The sequence below is a fragment of the Vanellus vanellus genome, assembly GCF_965231255.1.
Source record: "Vanellus vanellus genome assembly, chromosome: 9".
Lineage (NCBI taxonomy): Eukaryota > Metazoa > Chordata > Aves > Charadriiformes > Charadriidae > Vanellus > Vanellus vanellus.
In genome coordinates this window covers 12890946-12909829 of record NC_138914.1, presented here as the reverse complement: position 1 = coordinate 12909829, position 18884 = coordinate 12890946, and the positions used below count along the sequence as shown (strand labels likewise).

General features: G+C 46.5%; 1 protein-coding gene across 1 annotated transcript; it reads left to right on the top strand.

The window, feature by feature from the left end:
- Nucleotides 1–4201: 4201 nt before the first annotated feature.
- CFAP100 (cilia and flagella associated protein 100) lies at nucleotides 4202–18816 on the top strand (the record flags this gene model as incomplete). The annotated part of the gene is given in 15 exon segments (XM_082487916.1): nucleotides 4202–4438; nucleotides 4441–4534; nucleotides 6774–6860; nucleotides 7230–7336; nucleotides 8720–8912; nucleotides 9561–9628; nucleotides 10298–10461; nucleotides 11087–11167; nucleotides 11753–12160; nucleotides 13705–13753; nucleotides 14331–14482; nucleotides 15305–15440; nucleotides 15914–16116; nucleotides 17649–17742; nucleotides 18703–18816. Coding segments are annotated over 15 exon segments (2187 nt in total).
- Between the last annotated feature and the right edge of the window lie 68 nt (nucleotides 18817–18884).

The window sequence follows — 18884 nt, the reverse complement described above, 5'->3', positions numbered from 1 at the left end:
GCTCAGCCTCCCACATCTCACCCTCCATCGTCTGGACGGTTTGTGAAATCTCCATCCTTAGAGGTTTTCAAAACATCTGGGCAAGACCATGAGCGGCCTGACGTGACGTTGAAGTTAGCCCTGCTTTGAGCAGGAGGTGGGACTAGAGACCTCCAGTGATCCCTCCCGAACGGTACGGTTCTGTGATTCTAACACCTTGCATCAGGCTCTGCTACACCATCACCACCACTCGACTGGTCAGCAGGCAGTTCCCACGCTGACTGATACAGAAGTCAGGGAGCCCGAGTCAACCAACTCTTCATGGCGGTGGCTGCGTTTGCTCAGGAGCTGGAGGACAGCACAGAGCTTATCTGTACGCGGTTGTCTGAGGAGATCACTGCTGACAGACACTGCAAGAAAGACACGTTGCCACCACAGTACACACTAGAATAAGCCTTGCGTTGCAAAAGAAACTGGCCCAGATCTGGCAAGGGTCCCAAGATGAAGACTGCAGAACATTTTCTTTTCTTCTCAGCAGGAAAGAGTCTGCATTCTCAGCGAGACGAGCATGAAATACAAATCTGAGCACTTGCTGCTTTTTGTCCAAGCAAAAACAGCACCCATGCTTACCCTTAGTAAGAGGACCGATGGCAGGGGCTGTCTTGTCATTTCCACGTGTCCCTTCAGAGATTTTAGCAGTTTTCATCCACCAGATTGAAATCAGATCAGATGTAAGAATACTACAATTTAACTTTAGATGAGACAGCCCAAGAACACACTGGGGGCTGAGAATCAGTGGTAGGACACAAAGACCCGAGTGAGTCCTGCTCCATCGGCCTGTTTGCAAAGATGAGAGTTGAGCTCACACGTCTTCTTGCAGAGCCCCCCTCTGGGGACACTTCTCCTTCAACAGCCAGAGGATGGGCCAGTTTTTTCGTGATGCTCGTCAAGCCTGGGGACCTCATCTATGAGGTAAAAGGGGCATGGCAAAGCGAGAGTGGGAAACGTGGGTCACTGAGCCAAATCCCCAACCCTGGCAACACAAGGTTGCTGCCATCTCGTGGTTGGCTCTGGCCATGCAAAGGTTACGGGACACATTTTTCCAGCAGAAAAATGTTGCATTGAGATAAAATCTCTCCTGGAAGTAAGCTTCCGCTGGAGGGAGCAGGGGGTAAACAGGAGTGCCAGTGGTTAGACACCATGGGGCCACAGCACTTGGATATCACAGCTTTGCTGTTCACGGGAGGTCTCCTTCTTACCTTCTGCACTAGCTGCTCAACCATCTTTGGGATGGCTCCAGCTCAAGCCATAGTAAACCTTTTTCTGTCAGGCCAACTCTTCCATGTGTCCCATAACCTAGAGACTGCAGACATCCAGGTTACTGTCAAGAGGCCCATGATTTGCTGTGCACATGCAGCAGTCAACACATGGCCATTCAGCCTGGCCTTCAGGACAGTCTGGTGTTGGGAAGGGAGAAGATCTGCAGGTTAACAGAGACATGTTATGACCTTATGCTTGGTCAGATGGGATGGATATGGTCTCCAGTACTGTTTCTTTTGGCATCTTTCATTGAGCTGTGGTGCCAGTGCAGGAATTTGTACTGTGAATAAAGTACGAATGGAGGAGAACCACATGGTCACTGTTTCTTCCCCTTTTGGCCTCTTTACAGAGCTCAGCAGCATGCACAGACCTTGCAATAAGTGTGAACAGCCATATATTCCCCATGAGATTTCCATAACCAACTTGAAGCTGCTTCCCCCCAGGCAGGAGAAAAGCAGGAGAACAGTGTCACAAAGAGACCCGCCAGCAGAAAAACAACTCCTGACAGCTCACCAGAGACCACATTGAAGCAGAGAGCTGCTGCACTGCCTTCAGCAGAGCTCTTGTATATGGTATCTTGCAGACACTTGCTTGTGGATCCATCCTCCTTCCTTGTGTCTAACCCTGGGAATAGGCTCCAACTTCCCCTTCTCCCTCCTGAGATGCTCCAGGTTCTGCAGCTGCACAATTCACTGGGAAACAGAGGAACAAGAGCTCCAGAAAAAGAAAAAAACTGCCAATCCATTGGGTATTTCTGTGGTGTTTGCTGGTTACCGCTGGGCTTTTCTCTTTGTGTGATATGTCTTGTGGTTCACATCACAGAAACCAAAGTGAAATACTTAAATAAATGAGTCATCCGCTTGAGAAGACTCCAGGCAGTGGGGAGATGACTGCTCAGCGACCTGGGCAGTATCCTGGCTACACAGGGAGTTTCCCGTAATGATAAGACTACAAAGGAATATTTATTTATCTAGATACTTATTCAGCTTTCATCTTTGGCAGCGTTTCTCAATCAGCCATTCCAAAATGTTTTGCCAACGCTAATTAACCCTCGCAGCGCCTCTGTGGTAGGGATCCGCATCCCCACATCACAAACAGGGTGGTTGAGCAGAGAACACAAGTACCCGCTTCACATCACAAACTGGGTGGCCAAGGAGTGGAGAAGACAAATAACCCCTTCAAGAAAGAAATAACGATACCTTGAAACCCCGATCCCGTATCCTAACAAACCCACCCCCTGCGAGCCTCCGAATCTGCAGACACCCTTCTGTTGGAAACGCAAGCGGCAGATGGCCCTTCTTAGCGTGCGAACTGCCTGTCTCCCTCAGCTGCGCACCGAGGAAGCACAGTTCGGACAGCTAATAAGCCCCAAAAACGTGGTGCCCTGAAGCAGCATTACACAACGCAGAAATCCCTGACGAGCTGCAGCCCTGGTCAGCCGCACAGCCGATGCCACCAGGCAGATTTTCCCATGATGTTGCACATGATATTTATTCCATTCATTAACCAAGCTAACGGTGACTAAGAATAGACCCCAGATGCCCTTCTGGCCGTAAAACCTTCTTTGCCCTCAAGGAAACGCAAAGCCAAAGTGGCTTATGGCATGTGTGGGACACAAACATCAAACCAACGCTATGAAGAGCTTGCACGTTTCCAAGAATTCACAAAATATATCTCTGTTTTTAAATAATCTGTGTTCCAGTTTAGGGAAATAAGCGTTCAGCAAGGATAACACAGAACAGAACAATGAATATATAATTGTATCATTCATTTATGTAGAGATTATGCCAGACAGAGCCATAGCTGTTCAAATGTCTTAGTTTTCCATTATCTATTTCTGTTGTGATGTTACCACTGCTGCAAATTTGCAATTCTGTAATAAACTGGTATTTCTGAACAAAGACCATTCAATATAATGCCTTTAGAAAAATGCATCTTAAGTACAATTTATTCCTGAATTATTTTTTTGGTAATGGAAATTATTTTATAGTCTCATTTTTTTTATACATACTGATTTTTTTTTTTATACATATTCCCTGATACATTTGGGAAATTTCCCAAAACATACTAAAGATAGCACTATGGTTTTCTGCATCACTGCTAAAAATCAAAGCATTCATGTGCAGAATAAAGAGAAATTTCTTTCTGTATAAGCATTTTCCTTCTGTTGCCTGAATCCAGTCTCTTGATAATCAGCAATTACAGAAAAGAACTATAATAATCAAATGGGAGTTTGCACTTACAGAAAATCATGCTTTTTATTGCATGACTTATTCAGATGAAGAAAGCTGTTTGGAAACCTATTGATAAATGAAAAAAAAATGCTATTTCAGAAAGCTGAAATTGTATTAATAGAGAGTCTAAAGATTGTAGAGAAGAACACAATCCATTTGGAACTGATTTGATCTTCTCAGAAACGGAACAGAGTAAATATGGGGATTTAAGGATCTTTTCCTCCATTAAAATGTATTACTTTTTTCAACTGATACTATATCAAATCATCTTTAGAATGATATGGTCTTTTGGAAGGTGATATTTGGGTTTCTATAGCACTATTGACTTGAGGAACCTGCAGTAAATAACAGTTCATTCACCCGTACCACACATAGTCTCCAGGCTGTGACTGTTCAGACGTTACAAACAGCAAGACCAAGGCAGAGGCTATGAAACGATAAACCACAGTCATTTCCACAATCAGGGGCTCCAGCTCCCACCTCCTCAACCCACTGCTTTTCACGCAGAGATGGGGTGAAATGCCGGATTCCCGGGCCGCGTGGACTGAAACAATGAATAAAGAACCCAGCAAGCCAGGGACGCCTCTCACACCACGGAAGTTTTCTTCCTTTTCCATGCTGACCTCTAGTTGGAACTTCAGCGAGTTGCCTGCTCAGGACACCTACCGATGTGCCGACGTTGCAGCCAGGCAGGTGATTTTGCGAAGCCTCCCGTGGCAGCCAGGCTCCGGGAGGACTCACCTGGTTCAGCCCTGCTCTGTCGGGGTAGGGACACTGGTCTCGGCCACAGGGGACCCACGTTTAATGCCAGAAGGGAGCGATTCATCCCTTCGTGCCTGTGGGTTGGATGCCGCTCGGCAACGGGAGCGCAGGTTTCCATGGCAGTGCAAACAAGAGACTGGAAAGCCCGGAGCTGAGCCGAGCTGCACCGCGGCCTCGGCCACGTCCCCATCTGACCACAGCCCCCCTGCAGAGAGGAGCCCGGAGGACCTCTCCTTTGGGTGAGAAACCAAAATATAAAGGGGTGAGGGCAATCACAGCAATTTCTTTTCTGTTTTGGACGTCAGATACAGTGTCTCAGACAAGTGGAGGTGCTGGTGTGTGTCACTGGGAAATCACAGGCACTAACCTTCTTCTCTGTGGGTGAGGGTGGGGGGTGTGGGGGGGGTGTATTTGGAAATGGGACACATCTGTCCCTGGAAAAATTGCTCTGTAGCTCAGAACTTGGAGTGGTTTCCCAGCGAGCAGAACGAGCCTTCTCTGCAAGCAATGGTATCGTTTAAATCACGAGTGTATAAAACATACGCTCCTCCAGTGCTCAGGGTACATGGTGGATGGATTTTATTGTATTTTTTAGCCCTCTTATTTTTAGACCTCTTGGCATATTTACTTTGGCATATTTTTTTTCTGCACAGCAGCTTGGTGCTAGAGAAAAGCACTGAATAAATGTTTCAGTAAATCAAAACCCTGAATGCCTTATCTACTGATTCACATACTACTGGCCATTGGTATGTCACTACTGAAACATAAAAATGTCAGAGGCAGTGAAATATATGCCAACCAATTCTAGCAACAAAGCAATTTTTTATTTGTATTATTGAGCTTAATAATTATAATTAGCACAACTAGTGCTTCTGTAGCTTTTGGCATTATTTCCAAAGTGACGTGCAAACAATCTGTTAAAAAACCCAACCACCTCAAACAAAAAACACCTTGATGAAATGAATATTTATAAGTTAATCTTAGAGACGAATTCCTATACTTTGCTAAAATTATATTATAAAGCACTTTTTACCTCAGAGGGTGGCACTGACAATTATTTTCCATATGCCAGTATCCTCTGTCTAGTCCTGCTTTTCCGTCCCATTGTCTGTAGCGGGAATTTAAATCAACCACATGAACAAGAAGTTTTTTTATGAGGAGGGTTTTAGATTACAGAAGTCAAGGTGTGCACTAAGAGGGCTGAACCTCTAGGTGTTTGCTGCAACTGCTCTGCATATTTCACAAAGTGTATTCAACTGAACGCTGCAGGCGTTTGACCGCCTTCCTACCCCCACCCTGACGGGGTTTTCTCCAAAACTCACATCGTCAGTAGGGCTTGTACTGTTCCGGGACGTAGACGAGGGACCCCTAGAGAAAAACAGCCCATTAAGTTATGCAAAGTTCAGAGGGACACAAAATCTAAGCAATCGGTGAAGGAGGCTTTTGGAAAAGAGAGAGAAAACGTTTGGGATGTATTCAAACAGCCTAAATTCTACCTCAGCCTCTGTGTCGTCAACAGTGAAAGTCTGACACCTCCAAAGAATAAGATACTAATTGAGCAGCTGCAGAAACACAGCCAATAGGAAACACAAAGCACCAAGGATGTACATAGAAATGAGGCCAGATGAGTTTAGCTCAAAATACATAAAAACTGGAGGCTGTTCAGAGAGAAAAAACGATGCTCTAAAATAGCCTTAAAACTAGTGCAAGCGGAAGAGGATATTTTCTGCTGTGTCTTATACTAGCGCAGATCAGGAATTGTCCCAGCAGCAGAATTGCATCAATTGAACTAATACCTCACTGGACGCAGTTTGCTGCCTTTGTTGATTAAAGGATAACTTTAACAATGGTCTATCTGTTCTCTGTAAGTGAGATCATTACAATTATGCTTTTTCCCCTAGGACACATAGCATAGACTACAAAAAGACACTGGATTCAGAGAAACAAAAACCTAACCTTCAACAGTTTGCCAGCCTAAAATTAAACACGACAGAGTTCCCTACAGCATGTCTGTGCGGTCCAACAATCGTTCAGCCTTATCGCAAGAAACCCACAGTGCCGAAGCAATTACTGGTAAGAGCTTTAGGGAGTAAAAACGTTGCTTGTGAAGCAGCGATAGGAGGATGAAAAAGTATGGGTGTGGATCAGAACTGGAGATGTGGATGGAACACGAGGCAAGGGACTTGAGTCGCTTGTTATCTCCAAATTGTTTTGTCTTTGCTTTCCCATCAGTGTATGTGTAAGGAGGACTGTGTTTTACACAGCTTTCACATAAGCCAGGGATGAACATCTCCTTTTTGGGGTCAGAACACAAATATTTTCCAGTTTACTGAAGCTTTTTGTTAATTCCTTCAGACACAAAAGGCTCAGTGGTTAAGATCCAGAAAGCCCCTAGGCCCATCGCTGCTGTAAAACCTACTGCATCAGTTACTGGCAGGTCCCAACTGATTGATTTGTCTATGGTTTTCCTTGGACCAGGGTCAAAGATGCCATCTCCGCATACAGAGTCAACATCTGAAAGTCTCTCTTCCAAACCTGGAATGGAAACCCAGCTTGCGCTGTCAGGTAAGCTCACGACGCTCTGGCAGCTTTTCATTGTTAGGTCAAAGGAGAGGCCTGTAGACTTCTCTGCCCACGATCAGATGAGGTGGGTAAAATAGCTCCAGACTTACAAAAATCCCTGGCTGAAATCCTGAGTTGACCAGCAGATATGGTCAAGTGACATAAAAAACACAGAGGTCTCAGTTATATCACTGGCTTGCTATAAGCCCTATGCAGCTCCCAGCTCTTGATTCAGCATTGTTAGACATCTGCAGCTGTGAGCACAGCTGCCACCCTTCAGGCGTGATGCAGCAGATCAGAGTCTCTTCGCACTGGGTCCTGATGTTCTGTCTCATGTCTTCTACATCCTCATCCATTTTTTTTTTTTTTCAGAAAGCACAGAAGAGGATGAAGAAAACCCAATGAAAAATCCATTTACAATTCCTCCAGAAATAGATATTTTCTCAATAAGGAACAAGGAAAGAAAAGAGGCTAAGGCGGTATGTATACATGCTTTAGGCCAACCTATACACAAGCAGTTCAGTAGGGCAGGAAACCAACCAATATAATAGCCAAATTTAGTGCATGAGAGAAATAATAGCTGCCAAATTCAGCTGAGATTCCCCCAGAGCAGCTTCAAGTCCACTGAAACCATGATGAGAGATTAACTTTACCAAGAGCAGACCTGAGCATGCTGGTTCCTAGTGCAAAATCTGGATATTGTCCCTTTGTTTACTTCAAGGTAGATTTGCCACTCATTGCGGCTCCTGGAGAACACCCAGAGCTGCCAGCATTGATTTCTACATAAAGCTTTGGTACAAGATCTCTTGGTTTCCACTTCAACAAGCTCGGCTTTCTGCTTGGGAAGCTGTATTCCAATGCTGGATGTGATCTCCTTCTGAACTGTCAACAAAATGAATGCCTAGGAAGAAGGACAACATGGGTTTCATGCCTTAGGTTTCTCTACATAAGATAGGGAGCTGCCACCCACCAGACCAGAGAGACAGGTCTCAGGAATGTTTCTTTCTTATTTCTGCAGTGGGCTTTCCTTAGGCGTACAATCCAAAGGGGGTGGGAAGTCACGGAGAAGTTGTCGCATCTCAGAGAGGTCTGATTGTTGCATGTGGTTGCAGAAGCCGGGCAGTAGTGTGGAAGCAAGAGGTCTCTTTGTTTCTAAATCACAAAGGGAGGGCTCCAAACAAGCTTAAGCAAGCCTCCTCGCCTCACACTGATGACTGGTATAGTCTGTTTTTCGCTTGGATTGAAGGTCACTATGTAGGTGTGGGGAAGGGCTTAGGAAGAAGTGCTAAGGATGCCTGCTGAATGATGTCCTCAGCCTAACCCATGCCCAAACTGCAGCCAGCAATGTATTGCACTCCAGCCCATGTGAAAGCACAGAGCATGGAGAACCTTTCACCCTCCAGAAAGCTCTGGAGTGGGTTTGAATAGATCCTCTCAATCTGAACTTGAAGGTTTACATGCCTTTGTGAAAGTTGGACTGAGTCGGCACTAAGTGTGGGCTCTCCTGTTGTTCCCTTTTACTTGGGGACTTGAAGGATGAACCTCTGAAAATTTCCATTCACTCCCTGGAATAATCCAGGAAGGAAAAACAAGGACACTGAGTAGGTACAAACTGGCACAGCTGGTGGCTGGATGCAGAATACAAATCAACAAACTAAAGAGAACAAACACTAAGAAATCAAGTGTTTTGGTCGCCTTAAGAGAGAATATCATCGGGGTCAGTCAGATAAACCAGGCAAACGCGCATCAGCAGAGTATCAGTAGCCTGCAAATTCCTGGACCGTGAATAACTACTCACATCTTTATGTGCTTTGTTTGCTGTGGTTTTTAATCAAACTGTCCACATAACTGTCTTCTCATAGGAACGCGAAAGGATGAAGACCATGAAAATCCACGAGAAAATGACTTACTCCACTAAAATAAAAGCAAAGCAAAAAGGGCTCAGGAAAGCTCTGCAAAAGGAGGAAGAAGAGGAGGCCAGAAAACAGGCAACAAATGAGGAGAGACTGAAAACTCTTCAGGAGAGTCTTTCATGGAAGATAGCGACTAATAAAGGTAGAGAACAGTTACTGTCTTTGTAGTGGGGCCGCTCAGCTGGGTAACAGCCTAAAGCAAAAACCAAAGAGGGGATGGGAGTCGCAGTTGGCTCTAGCTAACTTCGGTGAGCTCTTGCAGACACAATAGTCACATGCTGCATCTTGCCAGCCTCTGTGTGGCTGAGCCATCTCCACCTCATGCGCTTCCATACGGAGCATGTGTCATCCCCCCCACAGTAGCCTGGGTTCCACCATCCCCTGTGGCTTTCACAGTAGCTAGGAGCTCTTGGAATCAGCTGGAAGCCAGCTGTGAGTTTGCAGGACCTTGTGTCACGGAGACATTTCTACTAAGCTGCCCTAAAGTTGGATTTTAGTGGATGTGGGCCTAAATTTTCTGCCTGTGACATGAGAAGTAGCTTTGCTATTCACGTCTAGAGGACACATACTGTTATAAGGTCCAGATTCTCCACTCCATTCTACCTGGGTTTACTCCATGAAAGCCCATATGAAACTCATCCTAAACAATGTCAAAACTATAATAAAACAATCAGTACTGCTGGCTCCGGCGCCAACCACATCCATGCTCACAGCAGCCTACATATTCACAGTGTTTGGCCTTGGCCATATTTGCCCCTCTAGTCTGATCAATGTTATATCCTCATTTCAGATTACCCGTTAGAAAAGGAGACCTTCCGGGACTACATAAACGACAGAAGAGAGATATTTTTACTTGAGGTACTTGACTTTAAGAATGTCACTTTCTGTTCACTTAATTATTCCTCCCTGTGTTGCTTTGGTTTGGGTTTTTTTCCCCCCTGAGATCCATTGCCTAGAGATCACAGCCAGGAGGCCCACATCAGACCCCATGAACTGACTGCCCAAGCGCTGTATTAAAGACACTCATAGTCTACAGCCCAGAAACCCCCAACCAAGAAAGAAATGAATATCGGCCATTTGTACCATCCAGAAGCAGCCGTGCAACTATTCCATTTGTGAGATGCGCAGAGGTACTAACTTTTTGGCTCTCGCTGTCCCATCCATAAATTATAGCTGGGAGCCATTCTGAACTCCAACCAAGGAAGCCGTGCTGGAATATCCCCATTATTCATCTCGGCTATTGTGCGGTAGCACAACTGAATCAATCTTTGTCAGCCAGGAGTTAACACAGTGCTGGGACTTCTGCATTCTGCCTTTAGTGTCACTGCTTATTTGCTATGTTACTTCTGAAACGCCTCCTGACCTCTATGTACCTAGTTTGCACTAAGACACACACCTCGGTTTGAAATCCGTACCCTCTCCGCCAACAACTATAAGGCAATAAGATAGCCAAGAACAACGCTAAACCAACATGCCTTTAAAACTAACCAACCGATGTGACTGTGTTGCCTTTCCGGTTCATTTCAGTATGCCATGGCAGTAAAGCGAGATGAGATTCAAAGGATGGAGAACATAGCAACGAATGAGGAAAGAAAACTGGAAAAGGCTGAATACTACCTGGAGAAGGATGCTGCCGTGTTTGCCGAGTTCCTGAAGGAGAACCATAAAACCTCTGTTCAAGCCCTGAAAATGTAATGGGAGTTGAGGGAACCACCTTTGTGCTCTTTTGTGCTGGACACAGAAGGTCTTTTGCTTGACCTCCCTGCAGCGTTTTTGGTAGCATCCATCCTCGAATGCTCTACGTCTGAGTTTTCCCAGAGTTACAGTCCTGGTGGTACTTTCTCCCCACACATTCAGTGAAAGAGACAAAGGAGACCGATAGCCGGGGAAACCCCTCGTTGCAAAAGCCCTTGATTTGGCTGCAGCGAGGAACCTGCTGCTGACCCCACAACTTCTGTTGCTCTCACAACCCCCTTAGGAGAGAGATGCTTCTGCCCAACCCCTCACAGCAGGAACGGTGAAGCAAGTTGAGCGCTTTGGCCCATTACAGGTATCACAAGGGCAGAGCAGCAATTGATGCTCAGCAGCAGCCAAATTAGGAGGGCCTTAACCTGGAAGTGTTGCTGAGACCCCCTTCTCTCTTTGCCAAGGCAAGCAGGGCCTTCAGGCAGGAGCCAAGCATCACTTGGGGTACATCCATCGGAGAGATTTCTAGCGTTCCCCTCACATCTTTTTCTCTGTTTTATATGCACCTCAGTTCACTACCCACTTACTGCTAAATTGTTTTATGCCTTATGTTTATGCATTCTTCCCTAGTGCTGAAAAAGAAACCACAGCAAAGACAAAGAAAATAACGGAGATCCAGGCAATCACTTCCCAAATAGAGAACCTCCAAAGGTAACGGTTGCACACGATTCCTGCCCGGCCTTCAACAGCCCCTACAGCGCTACACCCTCGTAGTCTTCAGGGAAAATATATTTCTAACCATGTTCCATTTCAAGAGTCAAAATGTTTCAGCTTTTGTTATCCAGGCTTTGTTTCTAAAACATCTCAATCAGTTTTTTAATCAGATATTTTTAAAAAGTTTAAATATTCCAAAACTAAAATTAAATGCCTAGCCTCAGATTAAAACCCAAATACTAATTAATGCATTTTAATGGTGATCTCAGGAAAGAAGAAAAAGAAAAAAAAAATTATAATTCCCATTATGGGTTCAGCTGGCAAGATTTCTCGTTCATTTTCAAGTAAAAATTTCCAAATTAGCAAGCCCAGTGCCATAGCAAGATGTGACCAGACAGCTTGCACATGAGGAACCACAGAGAGCATGCAGGGCAGGTTTCTATTTGTCTTTGCATGTCCGTGAAGACACGTGTCCTCTTGTCCCTTCCCTGGCTGAAGCTGAATATCAAGAGTTAGAAAGAACCTGTTCAAACAGAGGCTTTCCTCCCTGCTAACCAACTTTGTCCACTTCTCTCATCCCAGCGATATATCCAGATTCAAGAATACTCTGCAGAAGTACAAAATGTACAGGGACTTCCTCTATCAACTATCTCCAAAAGAGTGGCAGGAGGAACATGGGAAAAAGCACCCAAAGGAAAAGGATTTGAAAACGGCATCCAAAGCTACTGCAGAAACTGCCTCACCTCCCACCACTGCAGAGCAGGGTGAGTGCCAGGGAAGAGCTGCCCACTCCTCGCTGGGACAGCCCCATGCCCTGAGTGTACTTCTCTTCTTGTCTCCAGGCTGGGGTGTGACAGCCAGTCCCTATAGTACCCGTCATATAGATGTGCCAAGTTCCCCGCTGTCTTCAAAATGCTTGGAATTCAGCTCATTACATGAGATCAGGCCACATCTCAAAAGCATCCTGAAACCTCTATCAACAAGAAAACTGTAAGTACGAGACAACACAAACGACAGACTTAAGTACTGTAGAGAGCACTCAGCTGACTGGCAGTCAGTATAGAGGAAAGCTACTGCTCACCTTCACTGTGAGCATACCAAGATCTTGTTCTTACTGGAACAAATCCAAATACCAGTAGAAATCCATCAGACCTGTGAGTCAGTACCTGTGTACCTACCCCAGCAGAACTCCATCCTCAAATCCTCTGCTGAGAGCCTGCCCAAAGAGTTTGGACCTTGACCCCTGGAGGAATCACAGACCTTGAGCATTTGTCCTGGAGCAAAGCTTCTCTGTGGCCAAGTTACTGGTTCACTCTGTTGGTCACAGCTGCTGCGCAAATAGCTGCCTGTTCTCTTGCCATTAATGAAGGTCCAAGGTCACTGTAGACCCACACTGCATTGACTGTCTGCTTTCAGTAAGAGCCTTCAGACAGCCTACGGTGGGATGCAGACAGGGTAACACTGCTGTAATGGTGGCACGGGCGGCCTGAGGAGGGGCAGGCGGGAGTATGGCATGTGCACGGGTGGCTCCAGCTTCTTGAGGCAAAGAAAGAAATTGCCTGGAAAAGCAAAGCGTGAGTGGCGGGTGAGTCTCCTAAGGCCAAAAAAAAAAAAATAAAATGGTTATCAGTAGAGTTTGAACTAAGTCAGCGCTTGCAGGGCCATTTCCTCTGCCTCCACCCACAGCACTGCAGGTGCCCGGTCCTCCCAAGCAGGGCTGCTGTGTGCCACCCCTCGTGAAGCCACTGCAGTGACTGGGCTGCTGCCACATGGCAGGAACGATGCGGACGCAAGGGGGGCTGACATTAAGATGATGCAAACGGATGTCTTTCCCCCTGCATGGCACAGGGTGACAGGTGCAAGTGAAGGTGAAGAGCAGACTCTGCTCCCAACATCACTCAGGCACCTCTTGCCTTCCTCTTCCAACTGCTGTGCTGGCTTGTCCCTGGGGCTGAGCGGGGAAGAAAGAGGCCTCACTGCTGGTTAATGGTAGTAGGCTGTGCAGAGGAAAAAGCACTCAACAACCTTCTCCCAGGGCAGGTAAAAACTGTAGGTTCTCATGGTGGCTACACCATGTTGTTTAGGAGGAGTACCACATGCCACAGAGAGGACAAGTCTTTCTCTATACTTGCCGTGCTGCTGCCCCAGTCTTTTTAAAAAGCCTCCTGCCTCTGCCTTCTCACTGCCCCAAAAGCCCAGTCTCCCATCGAGTTTAAAGACATTTGGATCAACACCCTCAGTTCAGGCTCATGCGCCATGTCCTGACCCTGCTGGCCAGCAGAGCCCGGAGCAGCTCAAAAGGCAGCTCGCTTGTGGACAGACGTAGCTCCCGCGCTGCACGTCTGTGTGACCCCCAGCTCCTCCTGACCCCCAAAGAGCCCACAGCCACGGGGGGCCAAACATCGGAATGTGCAAAGGACTATTCAGGGGCAAACAGCAACAGCAAACAACAGCAGTGTTCGTAACTCACTAACAAGGTCTCCTTTGAGCTATCGTTTCTCTAAGGGCCTGATACACACAATGCTTTTTTTCAGAAATTCACTGGAAGATGCAGAAAGCGAAACCTGCTCAGACGAAGATGAGGTCAGAAGTCTCGTGTTGAAATATTTACACTTTCTGTTTGTCCTGTGTCATTTATTGATGTTACTAATGTCTCTCACCTTCTAACCATTCATTATGGTATTGAGGAATTACTGTAGCCACTAATTATAAATGTATGTTTATACATTCGTAAGTGTTCATGTTTTAGCAACACATATTACAAATAACTTAGTTTAACTTTCCCCCTCCACTTTCCAAAAAACTTACCATCATCTCAAAGCTTGCCATCCCCCGATGAGATATGACATTATGTAATAGGAGATTTTGACACTAGTGAAGTTATTGTTTTATGTTGGAAATTCAAGTTTTCCCACTCACAGATGTTTGCACCGCTTTTTACTCCCCAAAATGCAATTTGTTTTGGGGGTGAGCTACTGAGGCAGCATCAAGCTACACACACTTCAGGAAGGTGGAAGACTTTGTACAGGGACACTCATGGATCTCCCTGCACGGGAGAGCATTCCAACAACCAGGGCTGGTGCAGATCAACCTCCATGTAGTTCAATGGAAAAGAAGCTAGAGGAGGACAAAAACTCATCACATGTGTTTTCCATTCCAGAAGCCTGAGTTGTATTTTACTGATCCCCAACAACTGCTGTCTATTTTCACGGAGATGGAGGAAGAGAACTTGTCCTTCATCCAGAATTCCCAGGAGACAGAGGAAAGTTTGGACAAGGTCCAACACACTTTCATCACCACACATGAAAGCACGTAAGTGCGATCCTGGGAGCGGTGGGAAGGGGTCCCTGTGCCCCAACTTTCAAACAAAAGCGACCCCTCTTCCCCCCACTAGCACCTCGCCATCGGGCTGCACGCTGCAGACCGCGTGTAATGCTGTTCACACAGCACACAACAGAGACTCTTTCTCATAGCTGAGAGCCCAGCTGCAGCCCACCCAACTCACCATCTCGTGAGCTCCTAGGAAAGCGTCCCCTCTATGTAATTTAGGAGATAGGACTTGAGCTTGGGACGAGTTCCTTAGTCCTCAAGGCACAGGCTGGGGAACCGATGGATTTAGCATCCTGGAGTGAACATAAGCCAGAAGTATCCCGTAATTCTCAGAAAGAAAGATAAAAGGAAGAAACAAGGCATGTCCTGGAGTTGTCCAGACCAGCACCTATTCCGACTCAATGCAAACCCTTCCTAGAGGAAGCCAGCAGGGAACCCAAGTGTAATTGCAATACAGTATTTCAATGGCAGGTAGACACGCATATTCCCATTTAAAGCGCAGCTTATCCCCCTTGTGAAAGTTTTTAAATGGAATCTGCTTCCCCCAGGACTTATTAAAAAAATCTTGAATGTTTAGCTATACTACTTCTCCCTCCCCCACACCAGCACAGTAACTGTTACTCCAGAAAAATCGCAAGATCCCTCTGCTCTCAGAGATGTGGGTGCAAGTTCCCCAGAAATGGCATGAAGTGTTACCTCCATCTGCCGGCAGCAGGAGGGACGGTCCAGGAGGGAAAGCAGCAGAGAAGTCGTGTGTTTCAGAGATGGCCGTTCCAAAATGAGCTCCTTTCTCTTCTGGCCTAGGGAGAAGAAGTTAGCAGAGCTGAAACAGCAGGTAGTCGCGCTCAAGTCCTCCATCGCCAAGGAAGAAGAGAGAGTGGCAGATCTGAAACTCAAAGTTCACCTGTTTTCCTCTGGAGAACACGACGCTGATGACCAGGTACACCCTGGGATCAAGGCACGGGGGGTTAGCACGCACGTGAACGGTTCCGTTCCACCAGCCATATCCATCCTGGGATAACAGCAGACAACAGGTTGCACTGGGGAGGGACCAGCACTGTATCTCAGGCATGGAGCTACAGTAAGGGCAGGTTTGGGGCACTGCTGAGGCAGCAAACTGGGGCATGTCTACGGCATGCAGCTGCTATGAGCTGGGAATAGGGCTTGCAGAGGCAAGCGGGCAGCTGCAACCCGTCCCAGGCCGCAGCAAAGCCGGGAAGATGAGACCAACAGAAGAACGGCTCAATACCGCCGTCCATCCCAGACACCGGTGCTGAGCAAACCGGCAAACAAGCAGTTGAGCCTTGTTGAGGGAATTCGAGTGTGCTGATTTCTTTTGCTTTTGGCAGGATGATGCGGTTCTACTGCGCAGAACTCCGCCGCGTCTCTCACCATATCTCCTCTCACCTCTAGGAGAAAATGCTCACGAGCCTGAACAAGAAGGTGCTGGAAGTCTATTGCCACTGCACTGGAGAAAATGAGGCAAATCTGCATACCGTGCAGATGCTAATGGTGATAGAAAAACAGCTCAGTGACTTACTGGATAACCTGGAGAGAATCCCACCAGCAAAGATAGAACAGGCTGAGAAAGCCAAAAAAACAGAACGGAGGATAAGGTAAGACAAGACCCTCTTCTGGAAACGGGGCCTGTGTTTTTAAATGTTGACAGCCAAAAGCAGAGCCACTGAAAGAGCCAAATTTGTCAGACACTATAACAGCAGTCTGAAAGCCCGTGTGACCTACACATCCCATTTTACCTCTGTAATGGTTTCTCATTTGTTGGACTCTCATCTCCCGATCAGCAAGCAGTAGCCCACAGCTACATTAGAAAAGACCCGGGAGCTACATTAGAAAAGGGCAAAATCTGGAAGAAGAAAAAAAAAAGAGAATAAATCTCCTGAGCAAATTAAATGATGAGAATCATCATTTTAAGAAGACAATTTGCAGTCACAATATTTAAACTGATTAAATAGAAAATTGCTGCTCCGTAGTTATTTAACCCATTCAAAGTGTGACACGCCCTGATATTTTGGCAGCCTTCAATGGGTACTTAAGGGCACTTGTCAGCAATGCCAGCTTTCAAATGTTTCTTCTACAAAACTGTCAACTTTAACCTGTGTTATTAAATTAAAATAGCAACTAATTAACACAGTAAAATTAGCTTCTGAGATGAGACACATTCTTCTTTGCTCAGTTGCACGCATGAAATTTCCCCTTGCAAATAGCCAAGATGCAACTGGAGAGTTGATTCCATCTGGCCAGGTGGGGGGGAGAAAAAAAAAAAAGAAAAAAAAAAAAAGTAGTGTGAGGATATAAAGCCAGAACAGTGACATTTCCCTCCTACTTACTCTCTTTCTCTGCACCTTTCTTCACCTTTGTAGTAGAAAGGTGTGATGCTCCTTCCTTGTGTTCTGTGAATGGTGTTGCTCTCTTAACTTACCAAAGAATTAAGACACATTTATTTTACTCTGGGGATGAGGACAAGAATTCAGGAAGGAATCTGACGCCTCCCCCCCACCTCCTCCCCACCATCCCCCCCAAATAACAAGCAAAACCAACCAAACAGAAAAACCTTCCAGGAGCATTTAAACATTTCCTGAAGGTCACAATGTTAAGAATTCATTGGCCACAGCGTTCAAAGCTTGAGCCCATTTCTCTTCCAGTGCTGCATTCCCACAGGGACTCAGAGCCAGTTAACAGTATCGGCCTCCACTGTGCCCATTCAGGCAAAGCGCAGCTCCATGGACGTAAAACCCTCTTACTCCCATCTGTACACTACAGACTTGGCTGCACTGGTGAGAACTTAAGAGACAACAAGCATCGTTCACCCGCAAAGCTGGTGAGCCTCCTGGTCAGCTGTGGAGGCATAAATCACCTGCGGAAGGTGGCACAGAGCGCGTCTGTAACAGAACCACCCGTCATCTCCATTTGCAAACCTTGACGTGCTTTTTCCTCCCCTCACTCTAGAAAGAGAAGGATCGACTGCACCGAGTGTTTCTCTCTCACCAGCAACAAACTCCAGCATCAGCTCTACCCAAACCACTGTGCTCCGGTGGTCTTATGCTGTTAGGCAAGCCATGTGTCAAAAGCACATTCGGTGTAGCCACACATCGCGTCTAACCCATCCTCTATTTGCTTCCTGCAAAAGGCTCAGAGAGGAAAAGCTCAGACAACAGAAGCAGCAGCAGGAGGAAAGATTGCAACGGGCCCTGGAAAGATCGCAGGCGACCATAAAAAAAAAGGTGAGTACAGTAATCCATAGGAACACCTCGGCTCAACAGCCACCTTCAGAGAAGCTGGGGGTACTTGAACATGAAGCGTTTAAGGGTGTTACCAGAGGCCTCCATAGCTGGGAGGGGATGTAGCCCAGTTTACGGGACTGATGCAAATTAAGCAACTGCTGGGAAGGCAGCTATGCCGAGTTATTCCAGCTCAGCATCCTTCCATCAGCCTCCTGTCCCTGTGTCTTGACCACATGGCCCCCTCCATTGCTTGCCAATTTTCTCATTAAGTTCCTATCAACTTGTTAACCTGACAGTATTTAAAAAAAAGCATGAAAATGAGCCAAAGAGGATCAGGGCAGCAGCAGGACATTCCCTCCAGCAGCAAACCCCTAGAGCAGTTCAGCCATACCATCAAACCATACCTTTTTTTGGCACGTTCCGCATTACCCCAAACTGAGCTTTAGCTCCTCAGGAGGTACCGTGAGGAGCTTCAGGCCATGGCTCCTGCGGCACATTTCACAGGTCAACACGATGGTGAGGACATCCCGTTTCTCGATCACACACGAAGCCGGTGAGAGCATTGGCGATTGAGAACAGGCACCACGAGTCCCTGCCCCTTTACCCAAGATCAGAGGGTTCTGCAGGCTCCCACAGATATTTCTTCAGACTTCCAACTTCCCATCCTCTTGAGATCATACAAATGAAGCTTTAGTCAGAAAAGCTGCAGGTGGAATAATATTTTGCAGAAGCTGAAACACTAGCGCATGGACGGCCTTCAGGTGCTTGACACTCATTTTTTCATAGAAAAAAGATACTTAATAGACACACTGAAACCTGCCTAGAAAGCAGATAGCACATGGCCACGGCCCCAGGCAGCAGGAGAGCCTGGGAGCATGAAGCAGCTTTCACAGTAGCTGCACAATTCAGACACGCTGCTCCAGCCCAGCACTGATGGACGCGCCTCTTCTTCCTCTGCAGAGCGGCAGGAGGCTGGTGTTCCGTTCCAACCCACCTGCCAGGAAGGAGAAGAAAAAGCAGAGCCAAGAACAAACGGATAAGGAGAAGGAAGAACAACTCTATTATTTCACCTGACAGCGCAGCCTTAACCACAGCGCGGAGGGCTGATGGTGCTCTGGAAAAAACGTTTTTTTTTTTCTTAG